This window comes from Lepisosteus platostomus, chromosome 19, assembly GCF_059453375.1.
Source record: "Lepisosteus platostomus isolate fLepPlt1 chromosome 19, fLepPlt1.hap1, whole genome shotgun sequence".
Classification (NCBI taxonomy): Eukaryota; Metazoa; Chordata; class Actinopteri; order Semionotiformes; family Lepisosteidae; genus Lepisosteus; species Lepisosteus platostomus.
The window spans coordinates 4,355,667-4,381,875 of NC_142629.1; the positions used below are offsets into that span (position 1 = coordinate 4,355,667).

The 26,209-nt window shown below is 44.3% G+C and overlaps 1 protein-coding gene and 1 long non-coding RNA gene across 5 annotated transcripts in view; one reads left to right on the plus strand and one right to left on the minus strand.

Moving 5' to 3' along the window:
* The first annotated feature begins 1,358 nt into the window (after window positions 1-1,358).
* The window catches only part of arhgdig (Rho GDP dissociation inhibitor gamma), a 28,839-nt gene continuing 3,988 nt past the window's right edge, over window positions 1,359-26,209 (plus strand). Inside the window, exons 1-3 of one of the 4 annotated variants that reach the window (XM_088612970.1) lie at window positions 1,359-1,517; window positions 16,710-16,886; window positions 21,407-21,490. In XM_088612970.1, coding sequence (XP_088469096.1) covers window positions 16,715-16,886; window positions 21,407-21,490 — 256 coding nt within the window. In that variant the 5' untranslated portion in view covers window positions 1,359-1,517; window positions 16,710-16,714. The other 3 variants (XM_088612971.1, XM_088612968.1, XM_088612969.1) reach the window with 3 other exon arrangements.
* Window positions 22,960-26,132, minus strand: LOC148644927 (uncharacterized). Its single transcript, XR_015928523.1, has 2 exons — window positions 24,388-26,132; window positions 22,960-24,043 (listed from the first exon to the last, which is right to left on the minus strand). It is a non-coding gene; the product is annotated as an uncharacterized LOC148644927 (long non-coding RNA).

A 26,209-nucleotide genomic window follows, 5' to 3' on the forward strand; every position in this document is an offset into this window, starting at 1 on the left:
GGAGCGTGTGGCATCTTGTAAAATATTCAAAACGATATCAAGTTGCGTTTAGCTGTGCTCTTCCACAGAAATGTATTAACTGTGCAGAAGGTCTCTTATTGAACGTGGATCAGTGCACATTAACTGCAAGCACGCCACGGGCAATAAATGAGGAACAGAAAATAGAGCAGGAACGCGAGGCTATGGTATCTGTAGTTTTGTTTTTGGAATTTGCAATAAACTCCGACTTTTGGGGGGGGAGGGTTGACAGAACACAGACAAAGTACAGACCAATGTGTATCCCTGTTTAAAGCACAGAACAATATTGGAACGTCCCTTCTGGTGATAAATTGGCGAACTACAATGAATTCCTGTCTTGAGAGGCGCATTTCAAACCGCAGCACCACAGCACTAAGCAATCGCGACCTCCCGTGGCCAACTCTGGTATGACAGCTGCCTCTGAAGGCCGGAAGGAACGTCATCAGGTGCTCTGCTGACCTGAAACTGATGGCCTAAAGTTTTGGCCCAGCAATGTAATTGTAGTTTTAATGTTGTCTACAAATACTGGTGCTGTCGAAGGCAATATTGAAAAGGATGAACGCTACGTAAATATATTCTCGGGGAAAACAAAGGCTTTCGCTAGTGTCTTTTTACAAGCACCATTGATATTGGACCCATCGAGCCAGTTTAGTTTTGGGGGATCCGACCAAGCCTTCCCCTCAAGGAAGCCAGGGTTTCAACACCATGGCTGAGTGGCTTACTCCCACAGCCCTCCCTGTGAAGTATTACCACCTATTCTCCGCGGTTAGCATAATGTGCATCATTTATCCGTCATGCACTGGGTTGGTTCCCTGCATTAACCTAAATTGAAATCAATTTCCAACGGGCCCCTTTCCAACAGTTGTTTCCACCTTCTCCGTGCTGTACAGTGGAAGAGGTTTCCCCAAGAGCAGCTCAAAAGCGCTGACGCGTGTTCTCTTCTTCTTCCAGAAACAAATATGAAAAAGAGCACGCTGTGCTCCGTCCTTCCGTTTCTGAACAGTGCGCTTTCCACAATCTCTTGGGACACAACTGAGAAAGAGCGTCCAAGATATATTTTAATTATGATGATGATGGATGGGAGCCACTACTGACATACCGAAAGGATAGAAACGTTCATGTGTTGACTTTCACCGGACCCCAACGAGCGCCTACTGTATCACCTTGGTTACCAGCTCAGTTCGCACTGCGACAGGGGGTAACAAGTTAACAAGCTGGGGAGGGGGGGGGGATACATTCACCAGCCGGCCCAAAGACAGAAACATTCCGCCGGTCGACAAAACGACAAGTGGGAAAACGCCAACAAAAAAAAAAAGAAAAAAAGACAACGCCGGCACGGTTCACACAGGACGGGCCCGCAGCGCCGAAGGCTGGAGCCCGGCTCTGGCGCGCGGCTTCTGATTGGCTTCTGCCAGTTCCTGGATCTCGCTGGCGGAGCGCGAGCGCCGCAGCACAAGAATCTCCGAGCACAAGCTGGGCAAGTTCGGGCGAGCAGAGAGGTAGGTGCTCTTTCTTACGCCTGGAGGGATCTGATTTTTTGTTTTTTTTTAAAAAAAAAAGCAATCCGTATGCACACGTTAGAGAGCCGTAAACGCACCCGCGCGATCGCAGCGAAGTTTTCAAGTCACTGAAAGTTGCGGACACAGGGTGGAAATTAGGTCAGAAGAGGTAAGGTCCTTTTCAAGTGGAACAGGGCGCTTATTGTGTGTCGCAGGATGAAACTTTTTTTTCTCCTCCTCCTCCCCAAGCACTGGGATGTTTGCAGGCGCAGTTTACCACCCCCGTGTGAATGCAAGTCTGTACTGGTGAACATCAATTGGGTCGGGAGAACGTGGAACTTGCGGTGCAAACATTTCTGCTCTTTCTCCGGTTTTGATGGTACGCTAATACCCGACTTGAATTTCTTCGAGTAAACCTCGGGGCACGGCCAGTTGTCACAAAACCGAAGTTGGGGGCGGCGGTGAGAGGAGTCGGCGTGTGAATGATTGTCAGGAGCGTGTTATACAAAGTGTTCCGTTTTAATTGTTACAACGGGGACCGGATCGTTTGAACGGTGCGGGTTTAAAGGAAAGCTGGCGCTGAAAGTGATTTCCGTGAAGATCACTGTACAGAGTTACAACCCTGCAGCTGCGTTGGGCTCCGTGTAATTGAAAAGGGTCACAAAGGTGGGGGTTTGCCGTAGACCAACTTTTCCGGTGCTTACAAAAAAATGTATTTTATTTTCTTAACCAAGCATTGTTTAACGCGCTTGTTTTTCCTCGGTTTAGCCCCAACTAAAGAAACGAATGGCTTTGCCGTGACACTTCCTCCCCCAGCTTATTTGACTTCTGCTTTTGTTTTTTTGGCTCCGTTTTTTTTTTGGCTGGCGTTCTTGAAGGAGCGGCGAGCAATGGTTTCTGCTGTTCTCGATGTTTCGGCATTTTTAAAATAGGACACACGCCGCTAACCCAGCAGGCATCCGGGAACCGATCAAACGGTTTCGTCGTGATGGTCTGGAAGTGGGACATATTTAAGGGAAAGGCTCGGTTGATCTCGGAGGAAGCGATGACTCAATGGTGACGGTGGTCGTACTGAACAATGCTTTTAGTCTCGGGGTTATTTAATAGATGTGTACCAGGGGGGGTCATTTGGCTTTTAGGAGACGGAGCAAACCCTACAGGACTGGGGCAGTCCTGTGTTTAGAAAAGTGCAGTAAGGAAGGCACAGGAGAATGAGGCGTCACTCATCTGGCCTGACTCCTTTCTGGAGATTCACCCTGTCTTCGTGTTGGGTGACGATTGGCGTTTCCTTTTGCAAAAACTGAGACTCGCCTGCTCCGAAGCAGAAACGTGTTCCTTACGTTGCCCCTACCTTCGGTGGAAAAACGAACCCGGAAATCGTTATTAAATAACCCCGTGCATCTCGGTTGGGACTTTGGTCTCCATTTGTCTGCCAGTCCTGTGCCGATTGGTTGATTTGGAAACGAATGTCTTGCCGAGCACAAGCATTTGTCTTTGTACAGTCATTCTGCAAGTGACGAAAAGTTATTCGACTTTGGTTTGAAGTCGAAACGACCGGTGCACGCATTGCTGTAGGTTACTGAGTCTTACCGTCAACCACTTCCTTTTCTTTAACGGGGTGTTTGGCGGGGTAGGTGGGGCTTCTTTTAAACTGGGTCATGATGACTGAAAAGGGCTTTTGGGAGACTGTATTTTTACACCAACACTGAGGGCTTTCCTGCAGGTCTAGCTGTTCATCGGGGGCAGCAGCAGACGCTGTATTTGTATTTGTATTGTTGAAGTCTTTCGCTTGCCCGTGAAGTGATTTGCAGTTTGATTACCAGGGCATGTTCCGAAGACGTAGTGACTCTGACCTTCCGTTGTGTAAAAAAAAAAAAGGGCGAAATCTCAAGCAGTTTAAAAATGACTCCTGGAGATCAGATAAACAGTGAAAACACCCTGAATTCATTGTGCAATAACAGGAAACACCTGTGTATCTTAATGATTCTTGGTTTTGATGGTCCAGAACAGCCTTACAATGAGTATAAGTGTGAGTTGATGCTCCTCGTTCTTTATTATATGTGCATTAAAATTGTGCAATTGAGAGATTTAGTAACCTCAGAAACATGTTTGCTCTTTCTCCCCTATGCACAGATGTGGGAGGGAAATGGGACTTTGTTGCGTAATGGTTTGATTCATTTCAGGTCTGAGGAGCTGCAGGCCCTGGTATAAATCCTGCTGATGAAGCACAAAAGCAAATATGCATTTTTAATTACTAGATGCACAAGTCTGCTACAAATAAGCTAGGCAGTCCAGAATTTCTGGCTCCTGGTGCTGGTGTCTAGCAGACGTCTGCAGCTTGTAAGAACAGAACTTGCTTAAACTGCTGTTCAATGGGTATCTGCAACATGTCCAATTAAAATTTATCTAGATGTACGGTGGAGGGGTGGCTCTGTGGCTAAGAATCTGTGCCTGTGGCTGGAAGGTTTCTGGTTCAAATCCCGTGGCCGGCAGAGGAATCCTACTCTGTTGGGCCCCTGAGCAAGGTCCTTAACCCCAGCTGCTCCAGGGGCGCCGTAGAAATGGCTGACCCTGTGCTCTGACCCCAAGCGTCTCTCCCTGTCTGTGTGTCTCATGGAGAGCAAGCTGGGTTATGCAAAAAGACAAATTCCTAAAGCAAGAAATTGTATATCACCATTTAAGTGATCTTATCTTATTTTATCTTATACTCTGTCCACCAGTGCTCATTTCTAGGGGTACAGAAAACTATCTTTCTGCCTGAGCTTTTTTTTTAAAAACCAGGGTCTGTTTCCTTGTAGGGACACTGCAGATTCCAGGTGCCAGAATTATCAGGAGGCTTTGTGCTGTGTGTGGAACCTGTTTCTGTCATGGCATTTGTTCTGGTTTTTGAGTTATTTGAGCCTGTTTTTTCCCTGACATAAAAATGTCATCAAACTTCACCATTGTCGTGATGCAGAACTGGTTCTGTGTGGACTGACTGAAGATAGCTATGCTAGTGTTTGTCAGGATTTCAGTTTGCAGGGGAATCAAGTTTATGGTGAAGACTGTAAAAACCTAACTAGCAGGAAAAAAAAACATTTGGCTTTGAAATCAAATCTTACTTTTTATCTTATTGTTGGTTTTCACAACCAGCTAGTGGTGAAAATAAATCAGTATTTTAAGTTCCTGGAAATCAACCCCATATTTCTTGATGTAGACAGGAAATTGAGAATTGCCTGCCCTTTGCACTGGATGATTTCAGAATATTGCAGGATCAGTTAAATGTACCCTTTCACTAGTATAGATCTTTCATATAGAAAGAAACAAATATATAAAGAAGAGACATGGAAGGCACCATGACATTTTTGTGAGGAAATTTTCATTATTACATTATTGGGTTAGCACAATATTTCTGCCATATGCTAATGTTTAATATCTATACATTTTAGAGAAAAGTAATATACACTTATTTAAATGTGTAGCTGTTCTAAATATCCTATCAACTAAATTTGATTCAGAGCAGGACAAACGAGTGACTTTGCCCTAAATTGGATGTACGTTTGAATTCTAGAAAATAAGCACAGACTCTGTAGGAGCTGCTCGTGAATGATTAGCAAAAAAAGTGTCTTTCTGAAGTACCAGGGGCTAACCACAGATGAGTCTGATGACAGCTCTGCTAGCCCTGCTGAGGCTGCAGGAAATAAGTGACTGGCATGCTTGTGTGGTTATGTGTGTGTGTGTGCGTGCACAAGCACCTATTTGTTAGAGGGGGAAGTCTCTTAAGTTCCTCTTTTGTGAAATACTCCTTTAAATTAAATTCCACATTGATAAATGTAATATAACCATTGTAAATTCTGGTTTTGAGGTTTTGGAATTAATCATTTGAATCAACAAGTGGTGTGATAGAAACCTTGCTGAACTGAGAACAGTTGGCCCAAAATGAACTTCTGTATCCAAATTTGTTAAATGTGTAAAAAGACGACCACTTTTTTTAATCATTTCACAAACATGCTTAGCGCAACCTTTTCCAGTTTTTCATTTTGCATTGTTCTGCTACTTGATTTTTTTTGCCTTCAGAGTTCTGAAGAGAGTTGATGTAAAACAAGGCGAAGTAATCCTAGTCAGTTTTTTTTTGTCTCCTCTTGCAGGTGCTTTACATAAGTACTGTAAATCTGCACATATAAGGTCAAGAGTGAATTCTGCTGCTTGTTTCTACAGACTCCGGAAGTGACTCAGAGCTGTGTTTTTAGGTGGAGCAATACAGCCGCAAAGCATTTTATCTGTCCTCGATTATGGAGGATTTATTTAAATTTAGATTAATTAATTCACAACATGTTTAACACATTCCAAAAGATAGTGCTTTAGAGCTATCCTCAGGATTAAAGGGAGGGAGTCATTATTTCCCTTAATGTTTTAAAGCAGTATAGCATTCAGGGAAGAGTATCGTTGAACAGAATGTAAAAAATGTGATGAGCATTTATTGAATGGTTTATTGATGGTCTAAAACTGGAAAAATGACAAATTGAAGAGGGTTTTGTACAGTACCGAACCCCACGATAAGAAATGTGTCATTCTGTTGGTGCAGGATTTTCTAAAGGTTGTCTTTTTCCCCACAAACCTCCCTGCCTTGAACATTTCATTTCGCTCAGACAATGAATTTACATGACCTCTGAGTCTCATTTTTTATTCTCAATTGCATTTAATGCTGGATATGTATTCCTGTTATAGAGTGAACTGTTAGGTTTCACATAATCCATCCCAAACATAATTTTCCTCTTTTGCATTGATTATTTCAGGTGGAAAACTAATTTTTTTTTTCCAGTATAGACACTACAGTATCAGTAGACCAGACTGCAGGTGATTGAATCTTGATATTGACATCGCTTTGTAAACCAGTGTGGAAGGGTGTTGATCAAAGCTTTAGAGCTTCACAGTATGAAATATGGAACTGAAAATCTTTTCAAAGAACAGAGAACTTGGTTTAGTCACACTTCAGTTAAGGGTTCAGGTTAGTAACATAACAGTTAGTCTACAGTAAAGCTTGGTTATGAGCTTTGTCAGTAAGGTTATACTTAACTAATGTCTTTCCTATAGAAAACATTAATAAAGGCTAACATCCAACCCTAAAACAAAGCTACCCAGAACAACAGAACCTTGTCTTCATGTTGGCTTGGTTATGTTTTCTGAGCAACAGTGGTGCAGTTGCCCTTGACAACTGTGCACACACTGGATTCTTGTCTTTCCCTGACAAAGACAGGACTTTTAAATTCAGGTGACTTTCGGGAGGTTGTGCTGTGAAATCTCAGAAATGTTTGAGCACTGCCGGTGAAAGAAACGATGAACCAGTGTATTGGGAGGTTGTTCAGCATATGAGAGGAATTGAATAGGTCTTGTCTGAATTATGTAATTAAATATTGATCTATTAACTGAATATATGTATTTGTCTTTGTACAAATATTGTGGATATCTATGTATAGTTAGCTGTGGAATTTTGAGAGCCGACTATAAAATGAATATTTTTTTAAGAGCATGCTTCATTTTTTTTTTACAACAGACGTGTCTTCTGTGGTTTTTCAGCAGCGAGCACAGAGACGGAAGTGCTTTGTCTGCCAGTTGAGCACTTCAGCTTCAGCTTTTTATGGCGGTTCATAAGCCCGGCTTTAAAAGTGTCACACTATGTGAAGAATTCCCAGGAGAAAGGGAGTGTTTACCGGCAGTATTGTTGTGTAAACTTCCGAGTTAATCACAATAACCCTTTCGTGTCTCTGAGGGCACCTACAAGTACTAAGCTGCACAACTGCTGAATGTGGACCATTGCCTCCAGTTCAGAATAATAGCTGTGCCCCAGCATCACTGTTATTTAAATGCATTTCCTCTTAAATGGCACACACCGAAGTGTAGCTACCTAGGTGTCATTATCAGGGAGATGTCGCGTGTTGAGGCGAGTCATGCGTGTTGGCGCATCTCTGAGCTCTTCCTGTGAGCGGAGGAGCTGCAGAAGCTGGGTCTGTGGTTGGCTCTTGTGCAGTTGATCTGTTGCTCTGTATCCTGTTGCTGCTTAAGATATTGCTTTACTCTTCACATGTGATTGAGTTGATTTTGCATTTCAGGTGATACCTACTGTTATTTCCTCAGTCTTTCTTAAAAGGGTGTTGACGAGCTTGTACTACTCTGTGCAGAGAAGGCATTGATGCAAAAGTTTACCAATCCTTTTCTGTTATAGTATTGTGGATGCGACATTGGCCTCATGATTTCTTTCCTATTTGGAGCTCAGTTGATAGTAGTACTTAATTGCATTTGTGTTGCGCCTTTCATCTCGAAAGATGTCGAAGTGCTTCGCCTACAAGTTCATTAACCACTGCAGCGCAGCCTCAGAAGCACAACAGGCGTTCTGCACCAGCAGCCCCACGTGCCAGACAGTTCAGTTGGAGAAGTACGAAATTTCTTCAGCTCGGTAAAGGAGGAACTTTAGGGAGGCCAGCTTGTGCAATTCGAGCGTGGACTTAAACCAGGACACCAGGTTTAACACCCCTACTCTTGCAAACAGAGCATCTTTAATGACCTAGTAGTCAGGACCTCAGCTGAACATCTTGCCTGAAGGACAAACCCTCCTACAGTACACCCACTCCCAGGTCACCATACAGGGGAGTTGGTGTGCAAACTCATTCTGAGATCTAGCGAGACTAGATTAAAAGGTAAAAATGCTGCAATCAGGAAATCTTTCTCTGGTGTTAAGGAACTTCCCTCACCTGACGAAGAGTGACTTAAATTACTAGCATGTCTTTATTTCTCGTAGACCCTGTTCAAACAAAACAGGAGTATTCTTCAGTTGTGTGAAATTGTCTTAATAACCTCAGAATGAGACCAGGGAAATGAAGTCCAAGCTGTCTGGCCTGCCAGACTGCAGCACTGAGAATCAACAGGAGCTGGCAACTGCCTGCTGCCCACTGTCTCGAGCTTCTCCAGCTTCAACTCTTTTTTTCTTCTTTCCAAAAGCGTGTGCTGTGCTTTACTTTGCAAGAACCATGCCCCTCCCCCCCCCTCAAAAAAAGAGAATCATGCTCTGAATGCTGCAACACATCCTGTTGTAGATGCTAGCTGAGTGATAAAAGGAGAGGATGTGACATTTCAGTTGCTGTGTGGTGCAAGAGCACCAAGCCAGCTCTGAACGGCTTCTAAATTTGATGCTTGCTGCACCCTTCTCAGATTTTTAAATGCAGTATGGCTTACTGCAGTTCTGACTTCTAGGTAACATTCTCCCTTAACCCTCATGGTTTAATTGAGAAATTGCAGTTCACCTAAAGATCAGGACGGCTGGTGAGGTTTATTAGGTTAAGAGGACACAAGCGAGGGGGTTTGGTGGGGCTCGGTTCGTTAAAGATCTGTAACGCTGAGAAGAGAACAGAGAGGGTAGCTCAGCAGAACGGGGAAACTGATTCTGCAACTTCTCCTGTCGCCCCTGCTCTGTGATGCATTGTCTGCAGTGAGGCTGTAATCCCCAGCATGAGCGAGGGGGAGAGAATCGTGTGCCTCGACACAGATCAAAGAGGGAGCCCCTCCTGCTCACCTCAGGGGAGGCCGCCCTAGCAGCCCGGGGACGGAAAGGCATTACGTATTCCACCTGCAGCGGGAGAGGGGAGCTCCTCTCTGTATTCCGGTGCGCATCGCCGCCGGGGCTCAGGAAAAGGGATGAGCTCATCGCAGCCTCCCAGCTAATGAGCGGAGAAGCGGCGAAGCAGCACAGCACTGAGGCAGGGGGCTTGTGCGCCTGCCTGCAGATCAATAGCATCTGCAGACAGGAGTCTGATTTCCACATCGCAGCTCCCTCACTGCAGCAGAGGCGGCACGGGATCGCCGACAGTCCAGAGCTTGCTCTCCTCCTTCCTCTCTGGCTTGCCTTGCCCTTCCCAGCGCCAGCAAGGATGTACAGCTGATCGCTTTTCTGGCTTTCTACATAGAAAGTGCAGGCTTTCGCCCGTAAAAGTTTTCCTCTTTAACACGAGGGGCGTATTCCGTCCCCACCACCACCACCACCACCCCTTCTCCGGAGTGCCTCGGGAGGGACGCGATGCTGGGCTTGGACGTGTGTGGGCTTGGGGGCCAGGTTCTGGAGCTCCTGTGGCTCACCGTCTGCTACAGAGGTGAGGGGCTGGGCTTTGCAGAGCGCTGCTCTGAGATGCTGTTCCAAAAGCCAAATGAGGGGAATTAGTGGCTGTTGGTGATGAGTAGATAATCACCCTGCAAGCCGCATGTTTAGAAGGTGAAGTGATCGGTGTTTGAATTACACTGCAGAATTTCATATTTCCTGTCTATAGTTGTACAATCCATTCTGTGCTCTGGAGTGTATTTCTCAGTGCTTTTGTGTTGAAGGTGTAAATTTGATTCAGCCTTACAGCCGTATCTTAATGATTTCTTCTGTGTCACAAAAGACTATCTTTGATATTATAGCTCTTATTTCTTTGAGAATATGGAGTTATTGGAGAACCACAAAGCAAAAGGAGTCTTGCTACAGTATATTGATTGGTCCTGATCGATGGATTGATTCTTCATTCTTTCTAAGAATAGAAGTTGAGCATGTTGTCATACAGAGGAGAGCAGTTGCATTTATATCCCTGGTTTGTTGAATCAGGGTTGTTCCCTGTATGGTGTCTCTGATTTCTAATGCGCTGTTACAGAACAATCCATTACATGCTGTAGAACAGTGGTGCACTAGATGGTTTTTTTTTTCCCCCAGTGTGGAATCTTTTTATCATCCTAGCATCCCTTACACCACGGCTCATGCTGCTCTTTGTGGATCAGCCTTAAGTGACTGCATTTGGAATGTAATATGTAAGACACTCCTGCAATCTGGATTTGTCTGTGCGTATTGCATCATGTATCTTTTATGATTTCAAATTGCTGGCAGTGCCCGAGTGAAGACAAGGGATTGTGCGCGTGTAGGAAAGGGTCAGTGAATTAAAACTCCGTCCATGCTGAGGAAATCCCATGAATACTGCAGGAACACCAAGTAGCAACCATGTGGCCGTAGTCTGAGGTTTTCAAAACAGACCAACGCCTGGCCTTGTCACAGGTTTTGGGCAGTTTTATCCGTGCTCTTTTACGACATCGGCAAAAAAATCTGTCTCCTTTGAAAACAAATGCAGATCATTTTAAAATCCTCTTAAGTTACAAGAATGCTTATACTGACACAGACCTACTCTAGTTTTGCTTCCTTTCCTTATTGTGGTGAGTGTTTCTGCCTCTCAGCAGCTATGGAGGAACAGGCAGCAGATCAGGATATGCTTAATCCTCAGAAAGGCCCTTCAGCTCTGCTGCCTCACTGTAAAGCTTTTTTTCTACCTCCACACATTTCATCCAAGTCCTGGAGTTGGTCTGTATTTTATGATAAGCTGCTTCTGTGAGGTCAGAATGCAGAGGAGAGCCTTACCAATAAAGGGAGCTGTGGTGCATTTAGGGCAAATATGCATCACTGTTTCATCTGCCCTGCTGCCTTGTCTAGTTCTTTTACACCAGTATTTATCAGACTGACCTCAGAATATTTAGTGGGACTTACGTCCACATCTGTTCCTCTTCACTACCTGCTGAGCTGAAAAATGCAGCCGTGTGATGTGACTTTGAAGCAGGTCTGCTGGCCCCGAACGGCCCCTAGCTTCATCGCAATGTGCCCATGAGGGCCAGGGTACGTCTGCTAATGATCCCGGAGGTCATGCTCCGTGTCTTTGACTACATTCATCCCATTTGCCACAGGAGAAGGGTTGGCATTGAGGACAATAAAGATATGGAGGATAGAATTCTACAGCTGAATCGATAATACAAAGTTTAATGAAGAAGGGTTGAGTGCAGTTCTTCCATATACTGTACATTCATACAACAGTAACTAAGATCACATGCTATTACATTTTGCTTGGCATTTTCATTAATACTTTGCATTAATATCTCATCAATGAATATAAGCAATATTCATACTTCAAATGTGAAGGGAGGCCTAGCTCCATGCAATGACTCTGAACTAGCAGACATTTAATAGGCTGGTGTCGAAGGAAATCCTGTTTCTGCAGACTGAACGTCTTAAAAACCATTAGAATTCAGGGTGTCTGTTCATAGAATTAAAGACAATGGAACAATCTAATTGCATCTGAGTGAAAATGTATCCCTCAGGCTGTCGCGGTGATGATTACGATTACTGAGATCTTCTGGTATTAAGGTATCTTGCTTTCTTCAGGAGGATTCTTTCATTACTTTCCTAGGTTTAACTAGGTAGCTTATTTGCCTAGAACTTTTAGATTTGGCATTTTAAATTTCTGGTATATACAGTATGAACAGTACTAGTTCAGGTGGGGATCTGCATCAGCATGCGTAGGCTACAAAGGAACAAGTAATAGGTTTATTCCAGGCTGAATAGAGAAGAAGGAAAACACAAAACATGGAGCCTTCTTCAGGTGACGCAGCTGCCAAGGCTGAAAACGTTGTTTTCCTTCTTCTCTTTTCTACCTGGAATAAACCCATTACTTGTTCCTTCATGTACAGTACTATATGTGTATTTCATTTTAATTTGGTCCGATAAGGAAATATTGCCCCTTTTCGACTCGAAAAGAAACGTATTTCTGTAGCATTTGCACTTGAATTTCATGAATGGTTCAAGAATACATCAAGCCACAATGTGGGGCTTCACCTGCATCTGTCTGTCCAAGCCATCCCTCAGACTTATCCTGGGGCTTGTCGGTAGAGCAGATTCACAAGAAATCGGCTGAACCGCATTTTGTTTCTTGAGCTTGCAGTGACAGATCCATGCTTCTGACTTCCACAATTCAGTTACTGCAATCATGCCATGGGTGTTATCGTACTAAAACCAGCGACACAAGGCGGGCGGTGATTTCTGGTGAGGGTGGCAGTGGACAGCCCGTGGGAGACCAGGTAGTGACCTCTGGGAGACCAGATTGTGACAAGCAGGGTAATGGGGACAGAGGCTGTAGGAGCAGGAGCCGGTGCCCACAGTGCTGGCCTGATGCTGGAGCCTGCAACAGAACCATGTGCCTCTCTTGCCGTTTTCACATCGGTGTCATTGACAGAAGCAGAACTTTTGTTTAATAATACAATTTGCGAATACCATTACGGTACTCGGTAGGAGCAGTGTGGACTCATGAATAATGAAAAAGAGTTTCGATTATCACTCTTGAGTCTTTCAGTACGAACAGACCCAGGAGATGACTGGCAGTTCTTCATGCTGGCATTGAGGTTTTAAATGCTTTCATAATGGCGCACGTTGAGACTGACAAACCGATTCTCGGATCACTTCAAAGCCAGTGTGTTAGTTCGGCGTCGCTCTTTTTTCCCCAGCAGTGTGAACGGGGTTCCCTGAAACCGGGAGCTTGTTAGCAATTCGGCGTGGATGGATCGGCTGGAACGAGCCCCGCCTCGCTGCACAGCAGCCGGTCTCTCTTCCGCTCGGCACTGTGGCCCGGAAACCCGACTCCCTCTCAGTGGGCAGTCTGGCAGCTGGATGAGTCGTAGCTCTGTTTCTGAGCTGTTTGATCCACTCCAGGTGTCCGACCAGGGCAGCGGACTGGAAAAGAGCCGTGGGTCAGTTCGGCCCCTTGGACACAGCTGTGCGCTGAGTGTGAATCTTGTCCGGCCTGAGGCTGTGGGAATTTCTCTTGCCTAATTCCATCCAAAACAGTGCCTTTTCCCTCCAGGCCATGTTCTTCCTGGTCAGACTTCATTTTGTGTGACGTTGCGTGGTATAAAACCAACATGTAAAGAAAGGGGCTTCTGTGACCAGTTGACTTGCAATATTCTTTAGTAGTATCTGCCAACGCTAAAAATTTCAGGAAGGATTTAGGTCATGTACACAAAAAATGCTTCACCAAGTCGCCTAATACTTAGGAGGGTGTCAGTGCCCACGTTAACACTGCAATTTTTACAAATTTACCAGCTTCTGGAGACAGCACTATGCAGTTAAAATACTCACTTTAGCACACATATTGCTTCTGATATTGTCTGTTACCAAGTAATTTTCAGATTCTTAGATGTTTGCTAATAAGTAGTGCTTAACTAAGTTGATTTGCATTGCTAGGGTCAAGTAATCTGCCTCTCTGTAAATGTAAATGCAAATCATAAAGTAGAAACTACTGTATGGTGCTTAGGTTAGTTGTGTTCATAGTCACTTCAACAATTGTGGTATCCCAGTACCTTGAGCATGACTGAGCTAAGGTGTGTGTAGCTGATATCATCAAGGTGTGGCATTCAGCTCCTGTTGTGTGCCTCTCTCTCCTACTGGAGAGCTCTTTGTGACATCGGAGACGGTAATGAATTTACAGCAGTCATTCGCATGTCCTGCCTTCTTGCTCAGTTAAGCGTGGTCTTGTACTGCTGTTAAAAACGCACCATGCTGCTGCACCAAACTACAGAACATGCTGCTGTCTCGTCCCTTCTGTCTCTGGCCAAGATCCAGCCCACGATGGCCAAATGTTCTTAGAAGTGTTGACCACATTGCCAACGCAGGTAAGACAAACGATTTAGTGTGAACGATAAGTAATTCCTCTTTGCGTCACACACTGAAATATATAAAACACTGTCTTGCCCCTCGGCAATCATGCTGAGCAGAAGGAGAGGTACAAAAAGCAGCCCTTCACACCCTCCTCCACAGTATTCTGTTACATGTGCTGTCATATTTTTTTAGCTTACTGGCTGTTTGTTCATTAAATACTCTGTATTGCGAGGCCTAGACATTCCTTCATGATGCTTTCTGTTTTCTTAAGGAAGTGTTTGTGAAATTAGCTGTCAATCACTAAAGAAAAAATAGTGTTGAGAAGTTACTGGACTTCTTAGCTGACATGGTGTAATACTAGCACATTTTATATTTGCTTATTTATACCACTACTGTTGGAAGAATATATAACTTTACGTCTTTTGTGTTGCACCCTATAGTTCTGGAAGTTAGCTCCCAGGGCAGTTGTTTAGGAGGCCAGGTTTAGCTGCAGAAGTTGTTGGCAGTTGCCAGCCTTCTGGAGCTGTTCGAGTCCAAGAAACGCGCTGTATCTCCCCTCAGTAAATAATTGTTCTAAATTCTGACTTCCACATAAACACTCTGGGACTAATTTTGGACTCTGGTGTACGTCAGGATGAGGTCACAGCTCAGGGTATTAGGAATAAAGTCAATTTGTTTTTTTTAAAAGCAGCTAAAGAACAGAACATTTGTTTGGAAGGAAGCCAGAAGACGACTGTGTTAGCTGTTTGTAGAGCATTTTCACCAGTTCTTTAGGTTTTGATATACCACAGCGAGGAATTTAGTAACAGACTTTTCTGCATGTTGAGCTGAACGACAATTAAATGATGGGTTGATTCCTCCTTATGAAAGAGTCCCTTTTTCTGCTAATCCAAAACCAGATCTTTACTTCTACAATGTGAAGGTGTGTCAAGTTTCACTGGTTTTGTTTGCCCTGATGATAGTGGAGGTCAGGGCTGCATCAGTGGGCTTCAGAGAAACCAGTCCAGAGGCCTGAAGATGGTTGTGGAGCTCAAACCTGGGTTTACTTTTACTGTTTATTTTCGTATTAAAAAGATTCATTTCATTATTTCATAGTCCTCTCTGGAAATGGTTACCGAGTTTTCTGTTGTTTCTGCGCTCTGCTGGTTAATTCCAGAATTAAAATGGTTTGTGATGTTTCATCTTATCAGGAGTTCTGGGCAGAAGCCTATTGCAGTCCTGATAGAATCTAAATGCAGCAAATGTGCTGTGTACCAGAGTCTAATTGGCTTCTGGAATAATGGCTCTGAAAAGAGTATTGATCACATTAAGGATGCTTTTATAAGTATGGCATTCCATAATGGCACTGTGCATTGCTTTAAAATGTCTGGGCAGGCTCTCTCAAGCAAGACGGCAAATGCTTATTAGTGTTACATATATACAATTACAGTACTTCAGATTCTAGCTATCCTTCTAAGAAGGAGTATTAAAAATACACGAGTGGTATCAGGTTTACACCTTTTATATTTATACGCAGAGTACACCAGCTACTGTACATGAGTGCCAAATTCTTTCTTTTCAAATTTCATATTCCTATTTAAATTCTGTAGCCAGTAAAGTAAGGGGAATGAATTAGCTGTTGTTGGTTGGTGTTCCACCGATTGTGTAGGTGGTCTCTGAGGCAGCCCCTGGAGGTTACAGCCTGCAACTCTGTCCTGTATGAACAGGGAATGCAGTCAAACTCTGTGCAGACATGGCTGTCATGACAGGGTTAATGCAAGAACTGCAGAGACTTGCACTTGCACAGCTGTGCTCTGTCCCTGTCACCAAGGATATCTGCCCTCCACAGAGCATTACAATGTGCCTGTCTAGACAGAAGCAAAGCCTGATGTCACTGTTAAAAAAAAAAACGACATGCAGTGTTTCACAGGCTGCTGGTACTGAACCCCCAGATCAACTGATAGCTGTAATGGGAGGATATATTTCCTTTGCATGACATGCTTAACAAGCTCATTTAGGAAATTAACAGGATGAGTAATAACAGCATTCCCCTATTGTCTGGGGTGACACAAGGACACGGGTCCTTGATGGTTTTACAAAGCCTTCAGAAACATCCCCCTGAAATGCATTTCAGCTCTGTGGTCAAAATCCCTAGTGGTGTGGAGCAATAAAAAAGAAATCACCTTTGAGGTTATAATTAAGCTTCATGTTCTGAAGTGAACAGACTGAATATTAATATACATCACAGGGCAGCTAGTTTGGAAAATCGGGGGAAAAAATGTATGAAAATACCACCTAAACAAATGGCTTCATCCATTAGAAGTGAAAAATCTAGGAATCTGGTGGCCTTAACCCAGTTACTGTAATGAAATTTGAGGCAAGACTGGGTTAGACTGCCTGGTTACTGTCAACAGTAATCAGGCAGTATTGTGTATTGTGAATATGAGCTTTATCGGGTGAATGAGGCTCTTTGGAGACATTAGAAAGTCCTTTATCTCCAAAGCTCATAGAGTAAATGGAGTACATTTAGGCCCTTCCTGAGCAACTTTACAAGCCTGAGGAGCCGTTGTTAGCTTGGGGGCAGTAGTGGCCAGATGAAGTTAGAAAAACTTGTTTTCGGAATACTTAACCCAAATCAAATATAGAATATTGCTTAACGTTTGTAAGGTGTGGTTTCTGAGGCTGTGGAAAGCAATCCCTGGAAGACTATTCATGTAGTTTATTTAACTTCCTTGTCTTCTCCCCAGACATCATGGCTGACAAAGAGGCAGAGAAGCACATTGCGGACGAGGAAGAGGAGACCGAGCTGAATTACCAGCCTCCGGCGCAGAAGTCCCTGCAGGAGATCCAGGAGCTGGACAAGGATGACGAGAGCCTGAACAAGTACAAGCAGGCGCTGCTGGGGTCCGGCCCGGTGGTGGCAGGTGAGGGGAGGGGGCGTACCTCGGGAGAGGGGGGCACGCCTGTGTCAAGTGTTTGACCTCTTAGGTTCTGCAGCACCTCAACTTGACAAAATAGGAGAGCTCATCCAGAAAGTTGGTTCCCTTTCTTTATTACCTGCGACGCCTGGTTCATCCTCTCCCAGGAGGTGCAACTTACTGACACTCTTCATCACAGTCGTGGGCTACAGCCTCCCTGGTGAAAGGTGGTGGTGAAACAGTGGGCTCATCTTCCTCTGGCGCAGCACATAACGGAGGCTCTGCTCTCTTCCTGGACAGCAGAGGCTCAGCCCCAACTGGAATCCTCTGCTTCCTGGGTTTTTTCCCATATCTTCTCCCAATCTTTCAGGTGACTGAGGGTGGCAGGTAATTTCCCATTGCCCCCTTGGGAATGTGGTCCAGATAAGAATCTCGCATCTTGTCTGTCTGCAGCTATAGAAAATAGCAAGTGTGTGAACCGAAGAGGGGGGCATCACCATAAGCTGGTTATCGCACCTGAAACCCATGGGGAAGAATGATCACTGTGGCACAATGTCAAATACTTGATATATGGCATTGCAGTGAATAGACCGCCGCACTGTTGAAATTGCCCCTATAATGAATCAATGGAATTGAAAGCTTTTTTTCTGTCGGGTTATGATGATGGATGGGTTTGTATAAAGTGTATATAACACAACTCTGATTCCCCTGGGGCTCCTGTCAGCATTTCCCCTGCCTGCTGCCATTTTGCTTTGTGCTCTCATCAGAGTGTTTTCCCTCTCAGACCCTGCTCTCCAGACTAAAGGAGTTCAGATCCGTGCAAAATAATAACCGTAAATCCCCCTGCGGCGAAAGACCGCACACTCCTGGTCTGCGAATCACAAATCCTTTTGAGCTTTTGCAATTTCCTAATACAACAGGAAAAACGTAGTTTGAAATTCGAATTCGGATTAAACACATTACTTTTCCTTACAGAACTCCTCATATTAAGGTTCCTCATTAATACTCTTACAGCAGTGGGATACAAACATTGTCATCTGAACAGGGTATTTGATTTTCAAACAGAATGAAGTTCTCTTTCAAAATAATCTGCCGATGAGTGATCTAATGAAGTCCAGGACTGTTCTTTTCAACCACCAAGGGCAATTGCTTTGATCTATTTCAAAGTGTGAGGCTGCAATATTCTGCAGAGACTCTTTGGTCTGCTCTAGAGCAGCACAGGAAAATGCAGACTACTCATTCAAACGTTAGGGTCACAGTGATGCCAGCGCGTTTAATTAACTCTCATTGCTCTTCATTGAGCAACTAAAACATTAGTTTTAGTTAAGAAAGAGCTTTTAAAATAGCTGTATAATCCTCTTAATTAATGTGCACTGAAGATGTGCAAATAAGCGGCTTTTTGTTTGCCAACACAGGCTGCTCGTTGGCTGTTTAAGAGGGGAGAAATTTAAATTGGAACTCCCCAAACCTGAATTCATAGGTCACTGTTAAATTACATTTTCAAAACAATATCCATTACGATCGATTAATCCGGTTATTTGTTAAATCAAGTACTTTATACAGAACATAATCTGTATCCTATTCAGCCCTCAAAGAAACTTTCTTTAAACAAATAGATTAAATGCTTAATTCACCAATAGGCTTTGCTAATGTGTTTAGAAACGGATAACCTGTACGACTAATTGGGTTGGGGCCCCTCTGGACCAGGATTGGACACCCCTGCTGTAAATATTGATAAACCTTCATTTACCATTGAAATCAGTGATGGGTTTACACCTTTACTTAGACATATTGCTTAAAGATGGTTTTCTTTCAGCAACATTTTTTTTCCAGAAATACCAGTGGTAACTGTACAGTACTCCTGCAAGTTGCTTACACTTTGCACACCTGTAGCTGTGGTCTGACTGCTCCATGGGGCCAAGAGGCTGAAACGTAGCTCTGTCTTGTGGCTGTTTCTGCAGCAGTAGTGCATGTGAGGTGATCCCGAGATCAGACCTTGTTTGATAGTGTTGGATTCGCTCTGCACGCAGGATTTTCTTGTGTGAGGAGACGTACCTGTTATTTCACAAAGAAACTGACAGGCTGAGCAAACATACTGTTGTCTCGCACATATTGAACTCTGTGAAAGAATCAAAAGGTTAACACTAAATCTATTGATCCTAAGATGTGTGGCTCTCCAAATGCCATTTAGAGGAGGTGTTTTAAAATGTAAAAGGTGCTTGTTAAAAATAAAAGAGGAAGCAGATTAGACACCGAGAGAATGGACATATCATGAGGAGGGACGTTGAGGAAGTAACAAAGAGGGTAATGGAATTTGAGGTGGAAGGTAACAGAGGAAGAGGCAGGCCTAGAAAGAGATGGATAGATTGTGTGAGAAAAGATATGGAGGTATGTGAAGTGAGTGAGGAAGATGTGCTCGACAGAGACAAGTGGAGAAGAGCAACCAAAGCAGCTGACCCCAGGACAGTCTGGGACTAAGGCTGTGAAGAAGAAGAAGAAGAATAATCATCACTCTGTCAGTCTGATTTCCAGGAGGCCTTCAGATCTTCACTGAACTGCTCTGTGACTCCTTGCATCTCTGCAATTACTATTAAGAACTTTGTTTACACACTTTCTTGTTTAGAGATCTAGAGGATGGCTTGAAAGTCACAGCAGGTTTATTCTAAAGATGCGATTTTATGCAGATATGCAGTTTATTTCTTGCATCAAATTATTAGAAATGTTAAGATTTCAATTAGTGTATAATGGCATTTTATAGGCTGTACATAAAGTATTTGCTTGTGCTTTTGTGTTGCTAGTCTCCTTCTGACGGAGCTACAGCGGTGCAGTCTTTATGAATGGGAGCTGACCTTGCTCAGCGGTGCAGAGCCTCCCATCTTTCAGTTGCACCCAGGGGCTTTCAAGTTTGCCTTAATTTCCAGCTCTGTGTGTAGGAGCATTTTATTATTCACAGGTCTAGTCTTTATATGCAGAGCAGAGCGCAATGATTTCCCTCTCAGGCATTTTAACCCAAGAGGACTCCCTGAGGGGGGGAATCATACTGCAGAACAGACCAGCGCTTATTAGGCGTTTATGAATTTTTCAGCTCTGCTTTGGAAATTGCTGAGCCCTACGAGAAAGATGTATAGATCAATTTCATCTAAAGGAGTTTTTTTTTATTGGATGGTGGAGAAACGGTGTCAAGTGCTCCGGCAGAATTACTGGGGTTAACAGGAATTTACGCCCTTCACTCCCCCCCTCTGACGGAGGCATGTTCAAAAGATGGCGGCCGTGATTTACTTTAAACTTTTCTTTCCTTTTCGACATTACTTTCATTTTGCTGCATTAAACAAAACATAAAAAGCTTTCTCTTGCCAATACTCATTCGTCATTCCGCTGCAAAGCTGAGCCGGAAAGCCCAGTCATTTCCATATTAGCTGAAGCTTTCTAGAAGGCCAAAAATACGGTCCATATACCTTACAATTGACGTTGAAATAATTACAAATCTTTAAATATGCATCAGATTCCCTGGCAGGAAGTCACTGAGGGCCACATGTGGGAAAATTGCACCTCTTGGGCAAGCTCTCTTCCATGTTTCCCTTGACTGGAGGACAGACACTACTACTCCAGTGGCTGTGTGCTAAACTGGGATGAAGACTGAGCCATTATAAACTGTCAGTGCTGGACAAGCAGTTCAGGAGAGCCCAGTGTCAGTAATGGGTGCATGTACAGTTGTGTAGTCCTGGACACTCCACTAAAGAAAGGGTGTTTGTGCTTCTGACTGAAAGCTGCCCCCTTCTCCCTCACGCCAGCAGTGTTGTGCATCGAGGCCGAACAGAGAGCTGTAGCACAATAGTCTAATGAAAAAATATGCCTTTATTTTGTGTCCGAAAACCAACAGATTTAATTCCACTTTTCACATGTCTGAGAAGATTATTTTACTGTGCCTTAAATTTATGTCACAGGTGAATGTCTTCTGTTTTTCATTTGTAATCTATTCGAGCTGGGTAGTCCACTTGTCCAAATGTAAAACATTACAATGAGAAGTTTACAGTCCAGTGAATTTTTATTTTATGGAAGAGTGCATATGCCTATAGTCCAGGCTGTTATATTTCAAACTGCCATGTTACCATGGCAGGCTGTGTGTATTTAAAGGCTTCTTCTAATAAACATTTCCATTTACAGATCACTGAGCAATTGGACAGATTTTTCGAAGCTGTCCACAGCCTGAAGGAACTGTGGAATAGTTACTGTACCTCAGTATGGCCTCCCTGTTCTGACCTCTTTCAGGCAGAACAACAACAATTTGACAACTGCGTTTTTGCAAGTGGCAAACCGATGTAATTCGGTGCTCTTTCCAGACCTGTTTCAGTAGACTCGGACCTCATGCTATAAAAAAGATTAAGTCTGGTTGAAAATAAATGGAATTCTTCTGATAGACTTTTGTTACACATCTGGATATATTCAACAGCTCTGATGCCTTCCTTTTATTGTTTCATTGCCTTGACATTATTGTGCCAACCTCATTGTCCTCCTTCCCTTCCCAGACCCCACTGTGCCCAACGTTGAGGTCACAAGGCTGACTCTGGTCTGTGGTCAGGCTCCGGGACCCATCACGATGGACCTGACAGGTAAGACAAGCCCAGCACCCCCCACTCCATGGCTGTACTGGGTCACAGCTCGGCTCCGAGTTCTCCTTCTGCAGATGCATGTTAAGAAACGGGCATGACTGGAGCTCTCCGAGTGTGAAAGGCCTGGAGGACAGCTGCAATGCCTTTAGGAAATAGGAAGTGAAGGCATATTTTAATGACAGTTTTTACATCCTGTCGTACACAAAATGTAACGCAGAGAGTGGCGTGCTCCGGTTAAATGCTTAGTAGCTTGTGCAGAAAATGTTCAGCAAAGCCTCATAAGGGAGGCTGTAGGTTATAAAAGAGATGGATGTGTTTGTTTAGTGGATGCTGTGTACAAAAGGTCCCGGTGGGGCTGTATTGCAGTGTAATTGCCTCTCATCGTGCAGGATGATGTCATCCCCTCCGAGGGCTGCCCGCGTCGTGCGGACCCGAATCCGGGGGGAGGTGAGGGGGGCGTCTAGGAATAAAGGCGTAAACAGAGAGGTGGGGGTCGCTTCTGTTTGGGGAAGGTGGGGTGAGTGGTGTGGAGCGAGGGAGGGCTCTCAATACCAGCACCTTGACTTGTTCTGTATGTGACACAGCGGCGTCCACAGTTGTCGTAAGAAGGTCACGCTGTTGCTAGGTGATGGAGCGATTCTCTGTGGGCCCATCAGGGAGGGCCGGCAGCACCGGGTCATTACTCCTCCGGACAGGGGCCTTCACCCACAGCTGCTCTACTGACAGGAGGCGGAGGGGCGGCGTGTTCATTCTCTTTCTTATGAATAGAATTAGGTTGCTCTCCAGTCGGCAGCCATTTCCCTTAATCATGTTCAGCTACACTCGACATGGTAACTGTGATTCTTGTTGATCGCAGTCAGCTCTTGGAAAGAGAAGTACTTTCTCCCTGCGGGATCGTTGTGCTGCTCGCCGCTACGTGCGCTTGCATGTGAACTATCTGAATCTGTCTCTACGAAGTCGTTCTGGAGTCTGGGGGAAGCGTCTCGGGGCCTTCTCGGTCAGCGCTCAGAGAAAAGATGCCTGCCAGCGCGGAGGAAGTCATTCCTGTGGTGGCTTTTCCAATTTTCCTCTCGGGCCGCCTTCCCTGTACATACCCCGGCGTCCTGGCCAAATTTCCCATTGGCCCTTACCAATCATGGCCTCCTAATAATCCCCATCTATGAACTGGCTTCATCACTCTGCTCTCCTCCCCACTGATAGCTGGTGTGTGGGGAGCGTTCTGGCACACTATGGCTGCTGTCGCATCATCCAGGTGGGGCTGCACACTGGTGGTGCTGGAGGGGAGTCCCCATTCCCTGTAAAGCGTTTTGAGTGGAGTGTCCAGAAAAACCGCTATATAAGTGTAAGCCATTCTTAATTATTATTATATACTGCTGCAGGAACCCCTGTGCATGGTGACCACTGAACAGTGAGCAAGAATACTCTGCTTGCTTCTGTGTTGCCGAAAGCAAGGCGCATAAGCTACCAGGTTGATGAATGTGATTTAATCATTCTGCTGTTCTTTAAACTCCAGGATTTTAAGGCCAAGTCACTGTTCACTCTACTGTCCCTGACAATACTGTTTTTACACTTCCTAGGGCATGATCTGCACTTGTTTTCTAATGGCAGTAGTCCATTGCTGTTTGTGGGGCTTTATAGCATATATTAGGGCCCAGTATGGCAAAAGTTGTTTAAATTATTTTTTTTATGATGCAAAACTGTGTGCCTTTCAGCTGTACAGTGTGTTCTATTGCACCCACAGTGAGTTCACGATATAAGAGTGAGTATTGCAGAGAAGTCCTGGGTCTGATCTGGAAGCTGTCGGCGCAGCTACTCTGCAAGGAAGTGAAAGTGCAGGCCCACAGTGAAAGATCATCAGAAAGGTTTCCCTTCCCTCTGTTCTGAATGCCTGTTGACCTGTTGTGTTGGGAGATTTAGGCTGAAGAGACTTTAACCATGAGATTCAGCATTCCGAAGGGCACAATTCTCCCCATAGCAACCCTGTACATGTTTCATATACACTGTATCAATTGTGTTATTGCAATTTTTACTAGATGAACACTAAATGTAACTAATTGTATGGGCTTTGCTTTGCCTAATGTAATAACAGAGTTATTCTAATTTCTATTGTGAGCATAACAAGCTACAGTTTTTATCAGTTTTTATACTTTATAATTACAGTAATCATCCAGATTACTATCTCACTGAATCTCTTTCACTTTTTATACTGTATATGAACATTTCTTTCCAGTTTTTGTTTTCTTTGAAGGTAATATTAGATGGTACTATGGTTGTTGTCTTCAGTATAGTTGAAATGTATTTTGCTTCAGACCACAGTTTTCTCTTGCCGTGCGAGTCCAGTCCATGGATCATGTTGATAATCAGCAGATGAAGACACTGAAGCGAACCTCACAATTTCACAACTGACAGTGACGAATTGCAGTTTTGTTAAGCTCGGGGCGTCGCTGTGCCTCAGCATCTCCCTGCCTTTGTTCATTTCCAGGGACTGTTTCAGGAGAAGCACTGCAAGGCCACATGCCCAGTCTGAAGAGGCGCTAATGCAGTCTCTTTACCCTGTCAAAGGCACAGAATCCTGTGGTAAATGCAGTGAAAGCCAGCAACCCTAGAGAGCTGACCAGAATGCAGATTTGAGATTAAGAGTGAACGATTTAATCATGCATATTCTCAGATATTGCCTAACAACCTCTTTCAGAATATTCAATGGGAACCTGCACTCTCACTTTGCAAGGAGTGTTTAAATGTGCCCTGTTGGAGCTAAAACCAGTCAAAAATGTACAGTCCTTTTGTACAAAATCTGTAAAATAAGCCTGTAAGCAGCTGGAATTGCACTGCAGTTGGGTTACAGTGGGTATTCTCAACATGTCGGTGTAGGTACATGTTGCGGGCTGGTGACCCACCTCCTCTCGGTGTCCCAGGAGATGATGTGTTGTGGAGAATGGCATCCTGGATTCGATCTGTCCTGCGTGGCGCAGTCAGGTGCTGCAGACCACAGGGGTCCAGAAGCAGTCTGACCTGCCGCCGGGCCAGGAGGAGTATTGTGGCGGATGCTGCAATTTAAAAACCTTCGAGGACAATTTGGTCAAATGCACGTTCTTGGAGGGAAGGAAATAAACAGAACTTTTGACAGAACGGGATCTGTACATTCAAGGGATCAGTCAAGCTAGGAGAGTTATAAATAACAGGGGAAACAGATGCTTCTTTGCAGTAGCTGTGTATGTAGAATACATCCTGTACTGCAGGGAATGTGTACCCTTGTTTGCTGTATCCCTTTAACAAATATTTGTTTAAATGCAGTTTATTTAAAACGATACACTCCTAAAATATACAGGCACAGTAAATATACATGTAGTATGTGTTGAGTGAGAGTCGTCCTTAAAGAGCAGTTAGCGACTTTCTAGGCTGACCCATTTTAACAAGTAGAATTCGTTGCATTAATGAACTATCCTGGGGGACTTCTTATTTTCAGTAATGCATTCAAGTGGGAGGGGGGAGAGGCCGGCAGATCTCAAATTAGCTCTCATCACTTTATGCAAATATCCTGTTTGGCGTACCGCTCTGATCTTTCCTTTGATGCTCGCTCGCTCGCTCCCACTGGGAGAGCCCTAGCAGGAGGAGTGATGCCGAGGAGCTCCACTGGTCACCAGCCCTGCCCGCGCTGGCTGCAGCAGTGAGATAAAGCCAGACCTGGTTATTCATCGTCTCACCTGTCGACTCGTGACACCTGAAATGATGGATTTATCTTTGTCTCCCAGATGTTTTCACTCCGCGCTACGAATTTAACGCCGAGTTTGAAATCGGAGGTAGAGCTAAGCATTAGGTGTCTGTAATAAGCAACAACATTTTTAAATGGAGCCCCATACTATATGCAGTGTTGTATTTTGTAGCTAAATTCAACAGGTTAGAATAGCTGTTTTTTGTCCAGTGGTCTTGTTTCGTCATAAGGTGGCTTTTTTGTAGTTGTGCAAAATGTTAATACAAGATAAGCTTTCAGTGAAAAGACTAGAGCATAGACTTTGAAAGTTGCCGGTAGTTTGGTGATTTTCACCTTTTGTGTGCGCAATCGGTGTTAAAACCTGATGTAGGGTCACCGACGTGAAACTGCAAGCTCAGCCGCCAAGAACCCCTCTTCCCGAAGTGTCTGGAGATCTCTTCTCTCTGGTGCTGCCATCACCGATCTGAATCGATTTCCTGCTGCAGCTCACATGACGAGCCCTGCTGATAGCATTGCCTTCTCCCCCGACATTGCCTCACGGGTCTGTGATGTTGCAGACTGCATTTTTTGCGTTTCATTTTAGTCCACTTTTCTTTTTATTTCCTTCTCAGCATTAGTATTAGAAACTGGTCTCCCTTTCTGAGAAGAAGCAGTGAGGTGTTTTTCGAAAGCTTGGCGAGACAAAGGAAAGGTGGCTCCCGAGGAGTAATACAGGAGATCTCTGGAGTGGGTTATTTAAGGAGGCCTTTAAAAGCAGGGCCAGCACAAGTTTCTGATTGCTCTCTGCAAAAACTTTAATCAGTTTCTTTCACTTAGAATTCTCCACTTTGGGACAAATTGATTGTGAAACATTTAATTGTAGTTTTCAGTTGATTGACTAAATGAGTAACTGGATATCCAACAGACACATCACCTATGAACTTTCTCCTACTATGTGTGTACTGTTTGCTATCTAATTGAACAATGCATAGAAATCAAGAAAATGCCAAACAGAGCAAGAGGGATTC